Genomic DNA, 24,533 nt, shown 5'->3' on the forward strand with positions numbered 1-24,533 from the left:
CAGCTCGGCTACCTACGCCATTTGGGAACCGGTAAGAACCTGGGAGCCCAGGTGGAAGAACGCTAGAGTCTCGCAGGTTCAAATCCCAAAATTTGTTTTCGAATTAATGTTTAGGTCATACATGATTATCACGACAACATCGCGAGGAAACCCACGTTCCCGAAAAATGCGTATCGGAGGTTTGTGACTTAACCTGTAATAGGCTAGTTTATCTTTTGCGGGTTGGAAAGTCAAACAGGCAGTCGCTTCTGTAAAAAATCGGACTTGTCATCTTCAGGTTAGGTAAGCGAGCCCTGTGAAAAACGGGTTTCTTTGACATATGCTTTCTCAGGTAAATGCTCCTTTTGGTTGGCTGCGAAATATTGCCTTTAAGTTTTTTTTACTTTAATAGTTGCTTGGGTGTTATTTACCAGCTCTTGCAACGTGCCTTTTAGTGAGTAGTAATGATCGTCCTATATTGAAAATGATCGTTTTTGTTTTTATTAACACTAGGCGCATTTCGGAGCTCCGTTTGTTTGAGGCCTGTGCCCAGCAGGGGGACGTACATAGGATGTTTACATTTTTTAAGACTAAGTAACATTTTTATAAGGATAAGAAAACTTAACTAGCTGATCGTGACATCTAAGACCCAAGGACGTCGAGTCTCCTCTTATTTCTTCGTGAATAAGGATATTTTACAATGCGTAAAGGTATATACAGACTGGTGGATTTAAATGTCGTTTCTAAGTCGGATTTCGAATGGTTGAACCCATTTTTTTGACGTGATTATTGTAAAGCCGCAGATGGCATTAACTACTTGACCGGCCAAATGGGGAGCGCTGAAGGCTCTCACCCGGTACAAATTTTAAGACAACAGGCCTGAGGGTGCCCAGTTGGGCGCGAACCTCGACTCAGGGCGTCGTCTGAGAGGATCACAAGTAAGTAATTATTACCTCGAGGTGCTAGTTTCTACTATATAAGTCAAAACAAACTGTTATGAAATATAGACAAAAATGTATGAGTGACATTATTTAGAAGCAGTAGCACATTTAAATAATGAAAGTATTGAAGGTGAATTAAAATAATACTGTATTGCAACTTAGCTAAGGGCTCGGGATTCTCTCGAATTGTGCGCGCTGTCAGAATTTTAAAGTTATAATGAACAAGAATCATCATTGATTGAATTAATTATTTTCAATTTTGTATGGAATTATGCCGTTGGTCTCGGCTATTAGCTGTATAATACCAACCTGTAGTGGAGCAGCGTGGTGGAGTATGCTCCATACCCCACCCATTTGTTTTTTTATGTTTTATGGAATTATAACTACTATCACAAAAAAAAAATCGGGGCGCACTTACTCGTTATGTCTAATATCGCATACTAATGGCATTCGAATTTTCAAAATAAACGAAACAACATCGACCTTTTTTGTTACGTGCTTATCCGAGGAGGTTAGGCATGCAAATGATTTATATGAAAAGTGACAGTGTCAAAAATGTATGGAATTGACATGTCACCATACATTTTTATCACTGTCACTGTCAATTGTCATGATCGTTTGCAACTTGGCTAAAGCCCCTGATGTGCCCTCAGCATAACAAGTACGTGACCTACCTTAGATGCACTTTGATATGTCTTACACAAGACAGGATTATAATAATTACTACGTATGGCCAGTTTAACTAATTAACATGTTTGACGTTTCCTTAGCCTTATAGTCATAAGGTTCTATTTATATTTGCCCTCGATTACCTTGTGTAGTTAATTCTGTTAATGTAAAAACCGCACAACACGGACCGGAGTATAAATAAACAGAATTTGTCTGCAAAATGTTGTACCTACAGTTAAATATAGAAGTAATTGCAAGTTTTTACATTCTTTTTGTGATCACTTTTCCTTTTTTATATTGTAAGCTAACAGCATAAAACGCTGGGAACGTTCACTTTAACAGTCAGACAACACATCGATTCAAACAAACATTATATTGTAATTTATTTTATTGGATGAATTTCATACATATATATTTACTAGCTTGGATTGTCCCACTGGTAGGCAAAGGCTAGCCCTCTGAGCTTCCACTTCTCCCTGTCCTGAGTATTGTCTCTCCAATCCATCTCAAACGCGTCCAGCTCTTGTCGGTGTAGCATTTTCTATTCCAGTCTATTAAAGGCCAATTCCTTGACTTCCCTATAAGACACGACGTTAACCTTTTCTTTAATCTGTTCCATGTAAGCTCTATACAATATTATGTATAGTAATTTATTAAAGTTTGAGTGCGCCAGTCATGTTTGCAGAATGCAACGTGATAGGTGGGCAAAAGCTGCCACGGAGTGGACACCTTTTAGACGCAGAGGCAGTGGCAGACCCAGGAAGCGATGGAAAGACGGAAAGGCTCACTTGCACAACGTAATAAAATTATCGATCGATTCAATATTTCTTGTCGGAATTGATAAGTTTGTTTGTTTTTTCCCTAATATGCGTTGCGCGTGATTTTGTTCGTATTATGACAGAACGACATGATTTATTTGGGTTCATATATTAGCCCCGATCGACAAAACGCCCATAATTATAACGTCAACATTGATAAATTTTTATGACGTTGCGCATGTTAGCCTTACAGGTCGTCTTTCCATCGCTTCCTGGGTCTGCCACTGCCTCTGCGTCTATAAGGTGTCCACTCCGTGGCAGCTTTTGCCCACCTATCACGTTGCATTCTGCAAACATGACTGACGCACACCCAATTTTAATAAATTATTATACATAATATTGTAAAACTAATAATCGGGACATCGCCTGTTGGGCTTAGGGGACATCTCGTCCCAGTCTTAAACTGGGCTCAGCGACGAGTTTAAGACTGGGACGAGATGTCCCCTAAGCCGCCTGTTGACGATGTAGACACGAAAAGGATTTAGAAATAAATATTGAATCTTTAAAAAATATATTTATTCTAAAGCCTGTATTACATCGATAGAACATCGCTTAACATCAGTCATGATAACTTCAGTTTCAGCTTTTTCAATCTCGCTTCGTTCTTCCTTCGCCTTAGTCCGTCTCTGCCGTGTCTCTCTCCGATGTTGTACGAATACCCAACTGTTGAAGATGTTATCAAACATTAGTAAGAATAATAGACATACAATACATATTCAAGTGTGACCATATTTGTTAACTAAGGCGCCGGTATTTTGGGGACACATGGACGGCAGCTCGTTGTACTAAGTACATAATTTAAAAGTAAGATCTTGCTAACTTGCTTGCTATTTATTTATCTTGCAAGCAAAATAAATTCCTACGAGCTGCCGTCCAAATATCCCCAAAATACCTGCGCCTTAGTTAACAAAAGTCGTGGTTCTTCGGTTAGTCGTGGTTCACGCCGCGACTTGTGCTGAGTGAGGCCCTTTTATCTCAGGACGTCCACCACCACCTTATGGTCATTTCGACAAACATCCGTCTTGCTTTTTTGTAATTGTTTTAGTGGAAATTTGATATGATGTTGTTGTCTTTTTTTTGTGAGTGGCGTCCTTTTATAATAAACTTTTTCTATTCTATTCTATTCTATTCAAATATGGTTACACTTGAATATGCATTGTATGACTTGTGTTACTTTTAAATCATGTTTGAAATACTTGTCTTTCCGGTGGCGATTGTGGTGGCGGAGGTAATTGTTTTAGATTTATTTAAAATTAACGTGTGTGCCGTAAATATTATGATAAGAAAATGATACGTATAACTTAAAAGAAAATAAGATGGTGTCCATAGGAATTAGCACAGGTCTTTGATTAGATATAATTTTAGATTTGAGATATCTATGTTTGGGTGTAAATGATTAAGTGCTTAATCTATTATCTTATCAATAGTCAATTATAGATTTTAAAAATTAATGTCAATCGGGACGTGCTTGCTTTGAAGGGGACTGGAAAGACATCTGCCTAAAGAAATGTGGAAAAGGAGATAGGAGGCCTTTGATCAGTAGTGGGACACGATAGGCTAAATAAAAATAACCTCTTTCTTTTTGAAGTCGGTTAAAAAGGACGTGCATGATGCTTAACTAGGGTCGGTCACTAATTTTGTATAAATTCGTCTTATGCGAAGACACAGGAACAATTCCACTTTTTTAAGTATTATGGGAACGCACACGCCATGCTAGTTGGATGTTGTAGACGCTTATTTATAATAATAATAAAACACTTTATTGCACACGAAACAAGACATTTACAGGATAAACTTATTCTAAGGTGGGCAAAGGCGGCATTATCGCTAAGAGCGATCTCTTCCAGACAACTTTCGACAGAGGACACACTTGTACAGCTGCAGTGTAGCGCGCAAAAAAATAAAATAAAATAAAAAATAATTATAAAATAATAGACATATTTTACATACTTTATTTTTTTTAATTTATTTTATTTCGAGGCTAATTCATATCGTAAGTGTGACTAAATAATGCTTTGTCATAATGATTTATTATTATTCAAAGGAATTATGGAAGATTAAAGATATATAAACAAAGATATGTCAGTAATATGTTGTTTTGTTTTGTAAAAAAAGTCATCACTAATTTAAGAGCCACGCCCTTGTCAATTACTTTGTCACTTTGAAAGTTAGGGAAGTAAAAAGTAAGAGATGAAATGATTATAGGCTAATATTCTTTCGTATCTGAGGCTGACTAAAGCAATTAGATAAATAACATTTAAATGCGCGAGACATCTTTAAATTGAATAGTTTCCTCAAAGATAAATTGTGAAATTGTGATTACTAAATAAAGACTGATCTAAAGGTGATAAAAAACGTTTTCTTTTTTCTATTTAAATTATTTCTGAATCTTAATAAAGAGAAATGTAATAATAAGCGCGACATTTTGTCACGTTTTTCTATGTTATCACGAGGTTGCTTTTCCATCCGAATTTCATAGTAATTTCTTGTTTTCATGTTAAGTAAAAAGTAATTGATTTGACTAGTTGGAAACTACACTATAATTTTGTAATTTACGTTTCTTTTCAAGTTTTAAGAACGTTAACCTATACAAACCGTACATATACATATATACATAAGATAAAGTTTATTTCTCGTTTTTGGGTAAGTATCCTAAAAGAAGTGACGTCATAGAAAAATGTGATAAAATATCGGACTTATTATTACGTTTTTCGAGATTAAAATTCATAAATAAGTTAAATAGAAAAAAGAAAATGTTTTTCGTTAGCTTTAGACCTCTCTTTATTTAGTAATCAGAATACACGACCCAACTAGGTTAGTTTGTAGAAGAATCCAGTTGACAAATGTTGACAAGAAACTACTGCGAAATTCAATAAGTTTTGTTTGCGTTCCGGTTAGGGGAGGTAGGTACCGAAAAATTTATCAGTGTCCAAAGGTCGTAATATGCAGTATATTACTACGGTAGTACTTACTTACTTACTATGGTATAAGAAGACCAGGTATGATTTCAAAACTGACAGCTGGTATTTCAAGGTTAGCCCAGCTGACGTCATCCAACCCTGCGTTTCCATTTCGTAAAAAAATACTCACGTCCAATGTTTTTAATTTACTTTTCAAGGAAATTTTGAATTTTTAGTAAAAGATTTACGTACAGTTTTAATTATTTTTATATGTGACAAATAATAGGAATGAAATAGGTACATTAGTCAGTAATTCATTTAATTTTCAATAATACAATTTTCGTCAATGGAATGTTGGAGATACCAATTGAATGGTAACATTTACGTCATCAATGGGCTAGCAATCGCGGCTTGTCATGGGATTGAGGATACCTGGGTTTTCTTATACCATGATATTTATATTGTATCTTACCTCTCTAGCCACTGAGGCGAACTTTGTAGATGAAAATGTAAACCTTAAATTATGTGACGCATTCACTAAACATACGGAGAGCTGTGATAGCCTAGTTGGTAGAACGCCTGCCTCTCACTTTGAGGTCGCAGGCTCGAATCCTAGCACGGGTCTAAATCATTTTTTACGAAATTGTTGTCGAATTCATGTTTGGATCATAAATGATTATCACATGCTCAGCGGTGAAGGAAAACATCGTGAGGAAACCCACATTTCCGAGAAATGCGTTTTCGGAGGTATGTAACCTAACCTGTATTGTGCAGGTTTTCACTTCGCGGGTTGGAAGGTCAGACAGGCAGTCGCTTCAAAAAAAAAATCGGACTTGTCTAATCTTCAACTTGGTTAGGTAAGCTGACCCTGTGAAAAACGGGGTGACGCTAGGAAGATGAGGTTTCTTTGACATATGCCTTCTCAGGTAAATGCTCCTTTTGGTTGGCTGCGAATATATTGCCTTTTAGTTTTTTTTAGTTTAATAGTTGCTTGGGTGTTATTTACCAGTTCTTGCAACGTGCCTTTCAGTGAGTAGTAATGATCCTATATTGAAAATGATCTTTTTTTATTATGACTATTACTTATTATGGTACTGGTTTACTGGTTTTCCCTTCGCGGGTTGGAAGGTCTGACAGGCAGTCGCTTGTGTAAAAAACCGGACCTGTCAAATCTTTAGGTTAGATAAGCGGACCCTGTGAAAAACGGGAAAATGCTAGGGAGATGATGATGATGAGGGGGATGATGATGATGGCAGAAATTGCTGTTTAGCAATAAGGCCGCCTATTGTGCTTATGTTTTATTCGTATGTTTATGTCCTTTATATATGTTGTTGTGCAATAAAGTATTATTGATTGATTGATTGATTGATGATGACGGAGAACTGTGGTAGTGCAGCGGGAAGAACGCTTGACAGTGACGTAGTAGGTTTGAATCCCATCATGTCGTGAGCGTATGTTCAATACTTACAGTAACAATGTTATAGCTGGCAACAGCATCCCGGCACTGAATATGAACACAGCGCCACTGAATACGTCTATCGACAGGCGATATATCCCGGAGTACATAGGGTCGAACACCAGCGCGGCTAAGGTCTCCACTAGGCTGAATAAAGAGTTCATTTTGCCTGTGAAACAGAGAAAAACTTGTAATATCGTCGCTAACGTCGCAAACTGTCGTATCTGCAGTTTTTCTAGAAACTAATTTCAAATCACTTTAGCAAAAAATTACAGATACGTTAGTTAGAAAAGTCAGCCACTATAATCATATTATGTAAGGCAAAAAATAATTTTAATGTATACTAATTAATAAATTTTAATGTACCGTGGTTTACGTGGTTTACTGGTTAGAACGTTGGGTTCACGATTTGGAGGTCCAGGTTGGATTCCCGATGGGGAAATTTTCGAAATCTCTTTGTAAGACTGTCCTTTGACATTCCAGACTTGAATCACCTGATTTCCGAAAAAGTATGAAGATTCCGTGCTTCGGAGGGCACGTTAAGCCGTTGATCCCGGCTATTAGCTATGAAAAGCACCTCTACAAACCCACAGTGGAGCAGCGTGGTCGAGTATGCTCCAAACCCCCTCCGGTTGAATGAGGGGAGGTCTGTGCCCAGCAGTGGGATGTATACAGGCTGTTTATGTTATATATTCTACGTCCTACATCTTTAACATTAACTATAACAAATATTTTATTGAACACATAGGAAATACAAAATAATAGAGATATAGACAGACCCTTACACTACTACTTACTAATTACTGGTACTTTATTGTACTGGCTTCAGTAAATTGTGCATACCACACCCCGGACATTTCATATAAAAAACTTCGTTTCACAAATAAATACATAAAATTGTTTATTTCTGATCAAAAAATTACATCCATAGTGGCCCCGATTCCTGCAGACACCACCTAATTTTATTTAAAGTTATATCCGTCATTTTCATATCCGTCGAAAAGAAAAGGGACGGATGATTCACAGCTCTTAATTTTAGGAAGAATGAGTGAATGAATGAATAACCCGGGCGAATCAAAAGGTACGTCGCTGGTACGCAATCCGTTTGACGTGCTGTCTACTTAACTGTGTCGGGTTATTGACGAATGTAAAATTTTTAGACGGTTGGTTTAGATTTGTGCTTAAAATTGACGTGTGTTCCATAAATTTTATGCTTGTCGATTACCCGTCCCTTTCCTTTTCGGCGGATAAGAAAATGACAGATATAACTTTAAATAAAATTAGATGGTATTTACAGGAATTAGTTAATTAATGAATTAATTATGTTAGTAAAAAGTGACTTATGAAACTATTAATAATAATATTAATAAAACACTTTATTGCACACAAATTCACAAAACATTTACAGGATAAACTTATTCTAAGGTGGGCAAAGGCGGCCTTATCGCTAAGAGCGATCTCTTCCAGACAACCTTCGGCAAAGGATAGCTGCAGTGTAGCGCGCAGATACGTAAAATAAAACAATAGACACATTTTATATATACATACACAATCATATATACTAAATATATATATATTATACACATACTATAGATATATACATACAATGGTACATAAAAGTAAAAATAAAATATTAGTTGCAAGACGATGATTTAACCAAGAAAAAATGGTGAAGTTTAGTTAACTATTGTTAGTAATGTAATTATATTTTAATGTATACTAAAGAAAGACACTATATATTGACGTGCATCTGTGTGTGTGACGTCTGACCCCCATATGATAGAAGACTAAAGTAAGACTGAGGTGTAAGGCTGCCGCGGTAGACCTAGCTCAGCCACTGGTGGGGAGCGCAGAGTTGCCGTTCTATACGTAGTATTATTCCTTATTCTATGGTAATACCTCAGTGTTTCCATTATTATATGAATGTATGCTTACCTTCGGAACCTCGGTGGTGTAGCGGTAAACGCGCTCGGTCTGCGATTGTTGAAGTTAAGCAACTTTCGCAAAGGCCGGTCATAGGATGGATGACCACAAAAAAAAAGTTTTCATCTCGAGCTCCTCCGTGCTTCGGAAGGCACGCTAAGCCGTTGGTCCCGGCTGCATTCGCAGTCGTTAATAACCATCAATCCGCACTGGGCCCGCGTGATGGTTTAAGGCCCGATCTCCCTATCCATCCATAGGGAAGGCCCGTGCCCCAGCAGTAGGGATGTTAATGGGCTGATGATGATGATGATGTATGCTTACCTAGTTCTTCGCTAGGAACTAATTTCGAAGCCATGGATCGTAGTGACGTCCATGTAGTGGCGTTTAGTATTTCTATTATCGGCACTGGAAATAAAAACATTTGCATTCTTCATACACGAGATAAAACAGTGATGCTTAGGTAAAGGTACCAATTTATTTTTAAATACCTTTCCCTAAGGGAATATTAAACATTAATGATTTTTATAACAAATCATGCGTTAATATTATTGATATGCTAAACATTAATCTCATTACTGAGCTAGTTGTCTTTAAAAAGGAATAGTTTAGTTTAGTGTATTATTAGTGTTTAGTGTATTGTTTGTGGTTTAGTTTAGTGTATTTAGTTCTGTGCAATAAAGTATATTTGATTTGATTTGATTTTAGTAGCTTTAAGATCTCCCGGTACCGGACTGGCACCAATGCAATTGGGTAGTTTCCTAAGTCAAAGATAAATTATGAAATTCTCTACTCTTGACCTTTCCTTTCTTTAAGACAGTGGTAGATATCACCACACCACCACCATCCACCATCACCTACATAAATGGGGCTTAAAGGAGTCGCCATACTGTGAATGTGGTCACCCGGATCAAACCATATCTCACATAGTGAACGAGTGCCCTCTGCACCGGTCCCCAGGTGGCATAGCCGGGCTGCATTGTGTGACGGATCCGGCAGAGACTTGGTTAGGGGAGCTTAAGCTGGATATATGATCCACGCAGGATATTTTATTTTTGTCTGCCATACGCAATAGTAATAATATCACTACATAAAATTAAAAATAAATACAACATACACATGAACATTTGGAAGTCAGTGGTGACAAACACGATGTAGATGGAGCCAACCAGTTTACTGATGATGGATATGAGGCACAGCGCCGAGTCGTGGAAACCCCACCGTTTGCTGAACACGCTAATTGAAAATAAAGCTCCTGAAACGACATTATTCAACATTATCATTTTATTCAACGGCAATAAAGGTCAAGTAAGGGCTATTAGATGGACCGTAAGTGCATTTGTATATTTGTGCTAAATAACTGTAACGAAACTGCAACCCAACTGCAATCTAACTGTTTGTTAACAAAGCCTTGTAATAGACACGCTAGTTTTAAACCAGGTAAAAATTTGTGGTGTCAATTTATGCTGGGATTGAAACTAAATGATGTTTTCTTGAAGAAAAATTTAATGCGATTTTTCAAGTCTTACGTGGTTGTCAGTCTAAGACGACGTTATACTATTACTATGTCACTTACCCAATGAATGTGTAATGACGCTGTAAGTTGAATACATGCTGAATTTCACAGCATTCCACTTAAGTTTGTACCTCAAGTACATATAAAACACTATCCTTTCGCCTGTAAAACAAAATACCATGTTAGAAACTTAGGTAGGCCTTTCGTAATTTGGTAGTTTCCTAAGTCAAAGATAAATTATGAAATTTTAATTACTAACTAAAGACCAATCTAAAGGTGACAATAATAGTGTTACTACAAAACAAATACTAAAAGATAAACTATGTTTAAAATATAATCCGCATACGAAAGAAGTCCCGAAGGCCGCGGCGCTACTGTCGCAGATCCTGCATAGAATTATTATGACTTGTCAAGTTCATCATCATCAATTTAAGAGCCACGCTCTTGTCGGTGTAGCATTTTCCATTCCAGTCTATCAAAGGCCAATTCCTTGACTTCCCTATAAGACACGACGTTAACCTTTTCTTTAATATGTTCCATGTCATGTCTGTTGTCATGTGTTCTGTGTCAAGTTAGTTTCATTAAAATCCGCCGACTTCTTTTGTGGCGCGAAATACTATTTCAAACCTAGTTTATTTTTAGTTTGTGTTTTGTAGTAACACGGTAAATGTTTTCTTTTCTGTGTTTAACTTAGTTATGAATTTTAATAAAGAAAGATGTAATAATAAGTGCGACATTTTGTAACATTTTTCTATGACATCCCAGGTTGTTTTTTCATATAAATTCCATAGTAAATTAAAGCGCTTTGCATCGTTCTTCATTATGCGCACTGCTAGGGATTGGAATTCTTTGCCGCCTTATGTATTTCCGAACGCATATGGGTCGTTCTTCTTTTTTATCGACAATGATCTGTCTTCCGTACTGCTTTTAATAAGTTATGTTTTAGAATTTTATTTCATGTTTCCATTGTCCAAAAATATAGTTATCTTATTATACTCAAAATACAAGCAAAATACTAATCGGTTCCTCAATTAGTTATTAACGTAGCTTCATTGTTTTTCACAAAATTTTGTGACAGAGTGGTATATTGAAATGTTGTCTCCGATGAAAAGGGCCACTCTGTCACAATATTTTTTGGAATGCGCCTGCAAAGAAAAGTATGTTACCAAGATAAAGAGAACCACTAAATAGTCCTTTACGGACAGATCTTTATATGATGTTTTAAAATATTTATTGCCGTTATAATTTTAAAGATGTTAAGTCCGATTAATTGGGAAAATGTCTTTTTATTGTCGATAAAAAAGAAGAACGACCCATATAACCCGTGCCAAGAGCAAACCCATTAAAGGAAAAAAAATATTTCGTGTTTTGACGTTTAGCAAAAAGTAACTGATTTGACTAGTTAGGAACTACCCTATAGCCAAAAAGTATGATTTTCCATTAGTAATGCCATTTGTCTCCTATTATAGGTCCACGCATTGCGCGTGACAGGTTTATAGGCCAATTTAGAACTATTTATAAAGCAGTAGGTCACTGTATTGGTTGTATATTATAATACTGCTACAAGGGAAAAAATATTAAACAATTTGTAGGGTTTATTTTCTACTAGCGCTTCGCTCGGGTGGAATGCTGAGGAAAAAATGAAATTGATTACGACATCACATTAAAAACCTCAAAAATAACAGTATTTCTCCACTATTTAATGGATGTTATTATACATATAAACCTTCCTCTTGAATCACTCTATCTATTTAAAAAAACCGCATCAAAATTCGTTGCGTAGTTTTAAAGATTTAAGCGTACGTAGGGATATAGGGACAGAAAAAGCGACTTTGTTTTATACTATGTAGTAATAGTGATAATGAGGAGCTCGGTGGCGCAGCGGTTAACGCGCTCGGTCTGCGATTGTTGAAGTTAAGCGACTTTCGCAAAAGCCCGTCATAGGATGGATGACCACAGAAAAAAAAAGTTTTCATCTCGAGCTCCTCCGTGCTTCGTGGTTAAAGGCCCGATCTCCCTATTCATCCATAGGGAAGGCCCGTGCCCCAGCAGTGGGGACGTTAATGGGCTGGTGATGATGATGAATAGTGATAATAAAATAAAAATCCGATTATTATCTTAATCATCATATTTCGAGTGTTATTCCGATTTTAAGGAATTCGTGAACGATGCACAAGAATTTTATAAACTTCTAAACTTGACCCGTATTATTACAAAAGAAGAATGAATATAAACTAGGTTTACTATAATAATCCGCGCTATGAAATATTTCGACGGATTTTAATGAAACTAACGAGGAACTATCCAGGCTACGTTCACCAAAAACAATATAGATAGCCTTGTTCAGTTTTAACGTATAAACGTAATAATTATCTATTCTCTCATTATTCGGGTAAGTACATAATTATTCCAAAATACAATGTAAAAGCAGAAGCATTATAAAAATAATTGTTGCTTGATATTTTGATCATATTATGTATAGAATTATACAATACAATACGTACAATACAATAATTTTATTTCAGACCATGTGTCCATAATTTTTTTTTTTGCCACTAACATAGTATGTATATAAGTTTATACTGTTACTAACAATTATGGACACATGGTCTGCAATAAAATTATTGTAATTATGTTGCTACCTATATTGCTTCTCTTTATTTTAATCAGAATAATAATTGGCGGAGAAGGGTCATCATTTATACCCAAAAACAAATATGAAAGATGCATGTCTGTTATCCATTAAATTAGAAGGTTTAACGAAGAAAAATCTGTACAGCGCCATCTATATTGATTTCGAAGAACGTACCTTGGAAAGTCCTTCATTGACAAGTCATAATATTCTGCGACAGTAGCGCCGCAGCCGCGGACACGTACTACATATTAAACCTAGTTCATCTTTTGTCTTAGTTTTGTAATAAAACTGAGGTCTTTTAACCTTACCGTGACCTGGCCCGTAAACAATTGCCACTATCAGAAGAGTAATAATAACTTTCTGTCTCATGTTTCCTTCACGTTTTTTAAAAGCAAACGCTGCAGTCTCCTTCACCAAGGATCCCAATTCTTTCAACGTCAAAGCATTTTTCTGAAACAAAGCAAAGCCTCGGTTATGCCACAATGAACAAATCACTTGAATATTTTAAACAAAAAGGCTTCGAAGCCAATAAAGGAAAGCCTTATGCCAAACCAATTTTCTGATACAGATACTCGAAAAGTTTTCTTTGAAAATTTTAATTAGGTTACCTTTTCGTTCTCTTTGTCGCCTTTCTTCGTCCTGCTTTTTAAGTAAACGAGACCGTAGATGAGATTTAAGACGTAAATAAGTCCTGATATTGTAAAAATTCCATAGTAACCCCAGAGTTTTAGTAAAATTCCGCTTAAAGCTGTACCTATGGGGATACCAGCGGTCATACATAAGTTGACAAGACCGACTCGGAAAGTCCTAGCTTCAGGACTTGTTACGTCACTGATATAGCTAAAAACTCCAAGGTACATCAAGACCCAACCTCCAGTAATTGCCGGGAAGAATCCTTCAAAAAACATGGTGACCTCTACTGGAATTTCATCGAAGAATATAGTGCTAATGATATTGCTTATGCAGACGAGAAGTTCTCCAATAATTGGTAGTAAGATGCAGAATTTCCTATTGCCTGTCCTATCGCTCCAGGCTCCCATGAATATGACTAGAAGAGTAGGTAAAGCTGTTTGTACGACACTTTTCCATGCTTCAATAGAAGAAATCACTTTCTGAACTTCGGCCTCGTAATTTGTGAAACTACTCGTTGAGTTAAACGTGGCGTTCCCGTCTTTCCTAATAAGAGCATCACATGTGTATTGATCATGTCCAAGTCGGATGCGGCAAGCCTTTTCCAAGTTTAAATTTTGTATTGCCAATCTCGACAGCATAGACGGGATAACAAGGCCTGCCAGTATAGGTTCAACAGTTATGTTGGACTTTATGTACAACAGTTTTTCGGCAAAACTCTTCTTCTCGAATTGAAATTTCGAATTCTCTTGTTTTGTTTCCTTTTTTTCTTCATTTTGTTTTAATGGTTGTTCTTCTGGTACAGTTGGCTTATCTGTGGACATTTTGCACTTTCACACAGTCACTATTATGCGGCGAAGTAAGCAACAACACTAACATTTGTCCACCAAAGATGACAATATACGTCAGTAGTCATATACATCTTGTTCCAAAAAATATTTAGGCTGCTTATGAAGGCTATAAATGGTGCTATTTTAAAATCAAACTGTAAAACATAAATGTATCTGAATATTTTATCTCAGAATATCGAATTTAGATTCTGATAATAAATAGTTTGTTTTTGTTAAGTTTGTTAATTTAGATTGTATACTTTGTAAGTTATATTTGGTTTGTTTAATTAATTTACTGAAACTATATTTATACTATATACTATATTTAACTATTAGGAGTTTCAATTTAAAAGGCACTTTAGCCTTTTCAGGAATGGTCTCCGGGCCGCGGAGGTCCGTGTTGCTATATGCTCTTAGCGTTTCTTATTTGATGCCACCTAAGGCAAATTTATAATAAGTCGCGTCTTACTAAAAATAAAAATATGGTTTACATTGGTATCTAACGGCTAACGGCTTGATGGATTTTAATGTATGAGGTATCGTTAGATTCGTCTTGATAACGGAAGTGTCATAGGATACATTTTATCCCGAATATTCGTTGCATCTGTTTACAATTGTTGATAAATAAATAATTCGCTAACAAGTCGCGTCTTACTTAAAATGAAAATACGAACACTTAAAAGCGCCACCCTGTGAATGATAATATCAGTAGTATTTGAAGAGCAATCGCGATAGGTGCCTACTGAATAAAACGTTGATAAGTGTACAGTTGTATTAAAATATATTGCAGGGGTAGCCGTGGTAGCCTAGTTGGTAGAACGCTTGACTCTCAATTTGATGTCGCAGGTTCGAATCCTAGCATAGGCCTAAACCAATAATTTTCGAGTTTGTTTTCGTATTCATGTTTGATCTCTCTTTATTTTGATTAGAATAATAATTGGTGGAAGTTGTAATTGTAACTTGGTGCAATAAAATAAAATCATTTATAGCCAAAAACAAAGATAAAAGATGCATGTCTGTTATCCATGAGATTAGAAGTTTAAACGAAGAAAAAACTTAACAACGCCATCTATCGTGTTTTTTGGGAACGCCGATTGGTAAATCCCTCGTTAATTAAATATTCCATACATCCTTGTTGCCAGAGGCAGTTCACTTGAACTATTTTATTGTGTTCTGTTATGAAATATACCGCTTGGACTATACATTAAATACAATAACTACTATAACTTGATGCGCGTTATTTGTATTCAGATAAATGTCTGTTTTATAATGTAAATGTAACTGTCAGTATTTGTATTAAGATAATGACTATTATGTGTAAATAGTTATATGTATGTTGTATTTGTGTTATGTATTAAAGGCTTTCGCAATATAATTATTATTTGTATTCCATCTAGGCCACTGGTGGTGGTATATTAATATAATTATGGTTCTTATGTCAGTTCGTGCTTCTATGCTGTTCTGGGAGCATATGAAAAACACAGAACACGTTCAGCTGCTTCTCTTCCCGGGCATGTCGTAAAAACCGACAGAGGGGTTGTGTCCTCTAACATGATGGACTAATGTTATGGGCGATAGGCTGATCCCTTATCACCATAAGGTTCATCATATCCATCTTTGGACTTCGTATCAACAGTGGCTGCAAGTTGTCTTTGATTACTTGTGGCTCTGCCCATCCCATTAGGGATTACGGGCGTGAGTTTATGTATGTATGTATGTTATGTCAGTTCGTATTTGTACTAACGATTGTAATTCTATTTTTGTTTTATTTTATTTATTTAAATGCAAATTCAGCAAATGTTGGAAACCATGTGATATCAATTATCTGTGATCCTAACTCATAAAGTCGAATTCAGTGGTTTAGACCCGGAGCTGGGATTCAATCTCTAGGGTTAATTTGCGCAACGTGATAAAATTTTGTCACGGTCATTTTATCGATTCTGACGATATAATTATGTCGCTTTTCGATTGGTAGTAATATGTGAACCCAAATAAGTCATGTCGTTCTGTCAAAGTACGAACAAAATCACGTGGCACGCATGTTGGGGAAAAAGCAAACTATTTTCCCCTTTTGATTTCGACAGAATTTATTGAATCGATCGAAGAATAATTTTATGGCATTGCGCATGTTAGCTCTGCTGGGCCATCACGGGTTTTTGCCAAAAAACAAGAGTTTAGATACAATTACGAAATATTTAATTCAAATAAAACATCTAACTATATAACATAACCTATTAAAATCATAGGTATCTAGTATTTACAATTAGGTAAATCGGTATATTTTTTCCCCTCACACACATACATTCCACACACGATTAATGCATTTTCGAAGTGACTTAACCTGTATTGGGCTGGTTTTTCTTTCACGGGTTGGAAGGTCCGACAGGCAGTCGCTTCCGTAAAAAACCGGACCTGTCATATCTTCAGGTTAGGTAAGCGGACCCTGTGAAAAACAGGATAATTCTAGGGGGATGATGATGATGGTGTATGGTTGGTTGTTTCCCCTCTGGTTGATTAAGGGGAGGCCTGGGACATACATCATCAGCTGTTTAATTAATTTTTTTATTTTTTTTATTTATCATATTTACAATTTAACGACAGATTTTAAGCTTCTTCTTTCGCAGACAAGGCTTTCAATTGCGTTTGTTTTTCTCTCTTCTCACGGCACATTTTTCTGTTTTCTTTGAAGAACCACCTAGAAATGGAAAGTAAATTTAAAATTGAGGCATTTTTGTATTGGATGTACAGAGTTTTAATGACACCGAAATGAAAACTTTGGAGGATTCAAACCTTGATTCTAAATTGATATTAGTGGAATTTCCTGTTAGGGAATTTACGAAAAATTTAATTTGTTTTTTAAATTGAAAGTAATTTAATACTTCAAAAGTTAACTTTAAAATAAAAATGACAAATTATTAAAAGCTATCAATGTAAATCGAACAACACGCGAACAGCCGTTATTTTTACCTATTGCGCATTAAAAATTCGAAACCTTTCCGACATTAAAAGCACCAACCATCGTTTTTAGCACAATCAAGTACCTACATGTTTTTTTTTTCATTTTGGTGTCCCTAACACTCTGTGTAAAAAGCATCTCATATTATAAGCTCGGGTATTTTTTAAACATTATCAGGTATTTGCTTCGGATTTAATCTGCATGTGAAACGACTCATTCAAAAAGGAATTTTAGGAGATTCGAACCGCTTGCGGTCCGAAACGTTAAAGATTCGTAAGAACAATCCAACCAAGTGATATGTATACAGCTAATAAACTAAAGCCACATTATTCAATAAATACCAATATTTATACAGGTCGTAGTCGATTCGGACCACAAGCCGTTCGGACCACGGTGTGAAAATGATTGCGAAATGGTTTCAGTTCACTGAAATTCCATAGAATAGACTTCCTAAACTGTGCGTCAGGACACCCTGGGGCTTCACAGCCTTATCTAAGACTACCAAGGGAGTCACTGTAAAATATATTTGGATATGTCTGCCTAGAATACAATGTAACTCTGTTTTTTGAATGCTAAAAAAGATGTAAAAGTATTACTAGAACATCGTACACCACCACCTATCACGGTGACCTAACAGAAAGCTCGGTGAGGCGTGGGCGCTTAGTTCCTCTTGTGATGGATGTACCTTTGACTACTCCAATTGGGATATAGTTGTAAGCTTATGTATTACCAGAATATGAACACAGGAGCAAAAGTCATGGCAGTGCTGATGTAGTAGACGACTCCGGTGTCCACGGCGACAGTCACCATGTATACCCACGAGTAGATGGGGCCGAAAACCATGGAAGTGACGATCTCCATCAGGTTGAACAGGGATATCATTTTACCTGCACAAAATAAGTTCAAAGTCAGTGCACTGGCGTATTTAGTGTGTATTTTTTTTGTCGTGTCTTATCGTAGATTTGCACAGAGCTACACTGGCCTCGGCGAGATTTGCCCCAAATAGCACTGACTTAGTAACCGGAATTTAGTTTAGAATGATTTATGGTGTATTTAACGCAGTAGTTTTAGGGTGAATATATCACAAATCACATTATCTTGTACGAATTTTGTGCTGAAATGTACTAAGACTACATTTGTACTTAAAAGCTTTGAGCGCTAAATGGTATTTCTCATACACCGGCCATCCTGACGTCAGAACCGCCGGTGTGTTTCTATATCTCGATAACGGCTACAACAATCATTCTGAAACCTATGCTAATCTTTAGTACGCATTTGTACTTCAGAATGTTCTCGTTTTAGGTGGATGAGACACTCGACAAGAAATATATTTATGACAAAAATTTACAATTCAAAGTGTAACTATGTTACCTAATAAATGAAGACATTTTTGAACTTGAGTTTCCAATAAAACACTATTATTAAGTACTATTTTTGGCATTTCTACATCTCATGCCCATAAAGTCCTAGAGCCGCTGTAGTTAGAGCGGTGTGAATTGCAACTTATGAAATAGGTCGATTCGGACCACAGAGTCAAATCAAAATTTAAGTACTTAATGAATCCATTACGGTCCGAATCGATCTATTACAAAATTCTTCGGCAATTCACATCGCGGTGTGAAACGAGTCATTTAAATCTAGTGTTACTTAAGGCTTAATAATAATAAATAAAAAACAAAACGAACTCTTGGTCGATTCGCACCGCGGTCCGAACCGCTTGCGGTTCGAAACGACTAAAGTCTTATGTCGTCTCATGTTTGTAGCCCTGCTCACCTTGGTAGGGATTATGGGCGTAACATATTATGTGTTTATTTGTTTTGTTTGATAACCTAATAATTTTATTTACGCTTGAGGTCAGTGTGATAATTAAATTATTCAATCAATATCTATCCCTATCATTAACATAATATGTACTTTAAAGAAGTTTATAATGCTAGTAGTAAATAATAGTGGTTCCAAAGTCGAGATAATAAAGTAAATTAGTATGCTAACTTATCTCGTTATTTGACGCAATAGCGATAGTATAATGTAAGTGGATTATTTGTATTAGTTAACCCTTATTTCGTGCTTTGGAAGGCACATGCCTGAGCTTGACACCTGAGGTGAAAATGTCAGGTATAACTTAAAATAAAATTAGATGGTATCTACAGGACCTCCACAATGTGGACATCCGGGTTCGATTCCCGATGGAGACATTGTCGAAATCACTTCGTGAGACTGTTCTTTGTTCTTTAAGGACAAAGAACAAAGGACCTACTTATCCGAAAAAGTAAGATGACTCCGTGCTTCTGAGGGCACATTAAGCCGTTAAAAAACATTTACCCGCAGTGGAGAAGCTTGGTCCATACCCCTCCGGTTGAATGAAGGGAGGTCTGTGCCTAGTAGTGGGACGTGTATAGGCTGTTTATGTATGTCTACAGGAGTCAGCGGGAAGGGAAAAGTGTCAGTTTAGGTAGACCACATAGTCAGATGACATCGTTGCAAATCGAACGGCGGAAAAGTTGTGGATGAGGTTATCGCGGCACAGGGAAGTATGGTGCGATATGGAGGAGGCCCATACCCAGCAGTGAGAGGACGCGAGCTATTGATGATGATCAGTACCATTGCTTACCTAATTCATCACTGGAGACCAATTTGGACGAGATTGACCTTAATGCAGTGAAAGAAGTTGCGTTAAAGGTCTCGATTGCCACAGCTGAAAAAAAACTATGATCATATTCGATATAACTGGACAAATAAAGAAAGTAAGAGAATAGTGGAGATGAGGATAGAACTACCTCTCACTCTCGCTTTAGTAGTAGGAATCTTTTTGTAATATTGTTATCAGTAATGTCTTACTGAGAAACTGCATAAAATCCCTCGAAAATCTATGAAAACTGGACTTCAATCTGCAGATCTTTGCACTTTGTGAGTTTCCCTAGGAACGGGTTGCTCTAAAAATGAAAATCATACCGAAATACATTTGAGTGCTGGTCCTGGCCAGGCCAGTAGCTAGACCTCCAGCAATCTTGCTCACATTTGAAATGATGCCAAGCGTAGAATCATCCCAGCCAAAACGTCGACTGAACACACTTATTGAGATCAAGGCCCCTGGAACATAACATTTCAGTATGTAACTATTCAACAAGCTTCAACTATCAAAAATAAATAAATAATAAATGTTTCTTTCTTTCTTTCTTTCAAAAGGTTTTTTTTTACAAAGTTTCCCTACATATGAGTGGTGCGGGTGCATCTTCTCGAAAATTTGGAAGTCAATAAGGGTCTGAAGACCTCAAGTCATCGGTACGGCAATGCAGGACGGAAGAGGCAAGTCACCTCTAACCTGACATAGGGCAGCAGTAACTGTCAGTACTATTCAGAGGCGGAGGACAGAGTCCTAGTACTGCTATGAAATAGACTAGACTCAGTGAGACAGAGTAATGCAGGGCAGAAGGCAAGAGGAAAATCATTGCTCTATATTCCCTAAAAAAGTAACATGGAGAGTGCTACACACTGGCAAAAGCGTGGCTCTTAAATTAGTGATGATAAAGGGTCTCCAGAGGCATTTAAGTCGATTGTCAATAATGTACATGTTTGTGTGTACATGTACCATTTATACGCAGGTCTTACTGACCTTCTTCGCAATCAGCATTATCAAACCTACAGCTAATCCCAAGACAAATCTTCGAATTTTAAAACAAATACGGCGATACTTTGTCCGATAACGAAGCAGATATTTGAGCAAACACTACCGACTTACCTACAGAATGTACACAAATGTAGAATGTGTTGTAAAAGCTATATTTTAGCGCGTCCCAGTTGAATCTTGACCGGCAAAATAGGTAGCGCACTGTATACTCGCCTGAAAGAAAAGATGCTGCATTATTTTCTTGCTGATCATACTGTTAGCTGTCTTGATTTAGGAGCGTCAGTGATCAGTGGTTAGGTCACGATCTGGAGGTGCAGATTCAATTCCTATTGTTAAAGATACTTGTGAACCTGACCTTTATTTGATCAGGACATTGCAGGTGTGACGTCTGATTGGCCGAAGAAATAAGATGACTCCGTGCTTCAGATGGCATTAAGCCGTTAGTCCTAGGTTACTGTCCTTAGCACCTCCACCAATTCGCAATAGAGCAGTGTGATGGAGAACTATTTATGAACGACCCTATGGTAGGGCGTTAGGTACACGCACGATTCGGAGTTCTCGGGTTTCAGTACCGGTGGGGATATATGAAAAACAAAAAAATACTTTGCGAATCATAGCTTGGTTATTATATGGGTATTACAGGCTAGTCAATCGATTATCCGAAAATAAGAAGATCAGTGCTTTGTACACCTTAAGCCGGTCCCGGTTACTACTTACTAATGTAAGTACGTAGACATTACAAAGCCATGTCATGTCAGGGCTTTTGACGGCCCAATTATAATCCTGACATCAGGGTTGTTGAGATTCGTCACACCTCATAACCCATACATGAAGGTAGATAATCGTAACCAAGGCTTTGCAACAACAGAGATTTTTGTTATGATTTGTCGGCCATTCTACTTCTTCTTTCGCATGGGTTACTTTACTTCATCATAACCTCACAAACAAACAAAGAAAACAAACATAGCATCACGTCTGTATCCCTAAAAGGGTAGGCACAGGTGTATAATATACACCCACTTCTCGTCAGCTATATTTTAGTCCCATGTAATAAGGGGCGCGCATATTACCACTATTAAAGCATATAATAACTGGTTCTTACCGCGTTTAAATGGGGATATGAGACTCCCAATATTTATGATAATAACCGCGTAAACTTAAAACAATGTATATTACCACTAACCGGGCACAAATACTGGAAACCACGTGATATCAATTATCTATTATTTGTATTTTTAATTCCCTCATTGGGGTCTAATAAAGCTGTAACGCCGACAGTCCTTTTAAAATCCAAACTCCATTGTTTTACTATTGTGTCTGGAAACCTCGGCTTTACGAGGATAGGTAAGGTGATCCGAGCTTCGGAATGTACGTTAAGCCATTGGTCCCGGTACTTACTGCTGTAAGCATTTAGTCGTTACATGAGCCATGTCAGGGGCCTTTGCGGTTTATTACTATTATTATTTGATGGGTTGATGAGGTTGGTATTCCACCTAATAAGAAGAACAAGGGGTCATAATATATAGATATTCATGTTAATTGTACATACCGTAAGCTGGTCCATATATGAAAGCAATAGCTAACATCACCAATATGGACTTAATTCGTCTGTTGTTAGGACCTTCCTTGAATCCAATTGTCAATGTATCCTTAACATGCTTTATGGCGAAAAAGGACTTGAGGAAAGCAAAACATCCCGTAGATTCATTCTGAAAGTACAATAATAATAATAATAATATTATTGTTTGAACAGGATACAAGAAAACATGTTTTTTTTTTAAATAAATAAATAAGGGTCTTCCCGTTACTGGTTTATTAGGAAAATGGACAGCCTAGTAAATGAGATGCATTTTACGAAACGCCTAAACAATTTTATGTTTTTTTTTAAATACAGACTTATGACGTCATGAACAAACCTGGTCAAACGTCTTTATGTAATTCTTTCTCGTTATTAAAATTCGTGAATAAGTCAAAAACATTTTGATCATTTTTTAAAATCTAACACTGGCATATAGACACTGACACTGGTATAGATTAGCATTGTATAATTTATCTTTGACCCAGTCACCTAGTCTGTTGGTCTGTAAGCTTGATAACTTTATAATTTTACTTTTATGAAAAACTTAAAATTAATTAATTCTGATGTAAGTACGTAGTAGTTACATGACTTACATGACTCGCATCAGGGGCCTTTGGCGGCCCAACAGTAATTCTGGCACCAGTGTTGATGGGGTTGGTTTTCCAACTTACATCCCACACGATAGAAGAAAATAATAAATACATAAAAACGTAGAATTAAAATATTTATGCTGAATTAGTTTAACTAAATATAATTTCAAGATAATCGTTGCGTTAATTTAGATACATTTAAACAAAGATGATCAGTCTTACCTCATCTTTTTTCTTCTGAACTGGTCTTTCGGGATCTTTTATATAGAAGAATCCATAGAAAATACTGAATATGTACAATATGGAACTTAAGGTGAACACTCCATAGTATCCTATTTGCTTCAACAAGATCCCACTTAGCGCAGACCCTATAGGGCTTCCAGCAGTCAGACAGAGATTCGCGACACCAACCCTAAATGTCCTCGATTCTTCACTGGATACATCACTGATGTAACTAAAAGCCCCCATGTATGTCGCGATCCAACCTCCAGTGACAGCAGGAAAGAATGCCTCAAAAAACATTGTCACTTGAACCGGCAACTCGTAAAAGAAGTACACATTTATAATATTGCTTATACACATGAGTAGGTCTCCAATAATTGGGAGTAGGATGCATATTTTCCTTTTCCCGGTTCGGTCGCTCCAAGCTCCTAGGAAAAGGATGAGGAAACTAGGGATTGAGGTTAGCAGGATGTTCTTCCACACATCCATTCCTGCTATGAGTTCCTGTACTGCTCTTTCCTCGTCCTGGTAAAGGTTTCCTTCTTTAGCGACGAGGGCGCTACAGATTTTGTCTCCATAGTTAATGTTGACACGGCAAGCTTTGTCCAGGTACAAGTTTTGTGTTGCCAGCCTCGCTAGCATCCCTGGTACCACGTAGCATGCTAGAACAGGCTCTACTGTAATATTCTCTTTTATATACTGGTACTTCTCCCTCAAACTCTTCTTCTGTTCTGGCTTTGACTTAAGCGGCTCCTCTTCCCGGGTTACCATTTTGATTGCTCGCTTGTGTTAGACTGAGTAGCTTCAATATCTGAGGTGTCAGGCAAATAATAACTCCGCGATACGATTCATTTGTGGTTTAATTATAAAATGTTATCGTAAATCATGTAGGTGCTATGCAAACGAATAAACACACAAGTTGATGCTCTGACACGGGCGTATTTGTCTTGCTATTTGGTAATATAATTTACTTACTTATAAGGACAATGGCCCCGATTCCTGCAGACACCGCCTAATTTTATTTTAGGTTATATCCGTCATTTTCGTATCCGTCGAAAAGGAAAGGGACGGATGATTCACAGCTCTTAATTTTAGGAAGAATGAGTAAATTAATGTGTCGGGTTATTGACTGACGTAAAATTTTTAGACGGTTGGTTTAGATTTGTGCTTAAAATTGACGTGTGTTCCATAAATTTTATGCTTGTCGATTACCCGTCCCTTTCCTTTTCGGCGGATAAGAAAAGGACAGATATAACTTAAAATA

The 24,533-nt window shown here is 36.9% G+C and overlaps 2 protein-coding genes across 2 annotated transcripts; both read right to left on the bottom strand.

Moving 5' to 3' along the window:
- Positions 1-2,901: 2,901 nt before the first annotated feature.
- On the bottom strand, positions 2,902-14,382 carry LOC126366598 (solute carrier family 46 member 3-like). Its single transcript, XM_050009763.1, has 7 exons — positions 13,443-14,382; positions 13,143-13,284; positions 10,260-10,361; positions 9,801-9,938; positions 9,008-9,091; positions 6,776-6,932; positions 2,902-3,070 (listed from the first exon to the last, which is right to left on the bottom strand). Exons 1-7 carry the CDS (start codon positions 14,286-14,288, stop codon positions 2,923-2,925), a joined length of 1,617 nt encoding a protein of 538 aa, XP_049865720.1. The 5' UTR covers positions 14,289-14,382; the 3' UTR covers positions 2,902-2,922.
- Positions 14,383-16,586: 2,204 nt separating this feature from the next.
- LOC126366613 (proton-coupled folate transporter-like) lies at positions 16,587-24,205 on the bottom strand. The gene is made up of 7 exons (XM_050009787.1): positions 23,270-24,205; positions 22,428-22,587; positions 20,990-21,091; positions 20,203-20,340; positions 19,862-19,945; positions 17,981-18,137; positions 16,587-16,989 (listed from the first exon to the last, which is right to left on the bottom strand). Exons 1-7 carry the CDS (start codon positions 24,038-24,040, stop codon positions 16,899-16,901), a joined length of 1,503 nt encoding a protein of 500 aa, XP_049865744.1. The 5' UTR covers positions 24,041-24,205; the 3' UTR covers positions 16,587-16,898.
- Positions 24,206-24,533: the final 328 nt, after the last annotated feature.

The sequence above is a fragment of the Pectinophora gossypiella genome, chromosome 5 (assembly GCF_024362695.1).
Source record: "Pectinophora gossypiella chromosome 5, ilPecGoss1.1, whole genome shotgun sequence".
NCBI classification, from domain to species: domain Eukaryota; kingdom Metazoa; phylum Arthropoda; class Insecta; order Lepidoptera; family Gelechiidae; genus Pectinophora; species Pectinophora gossypiella.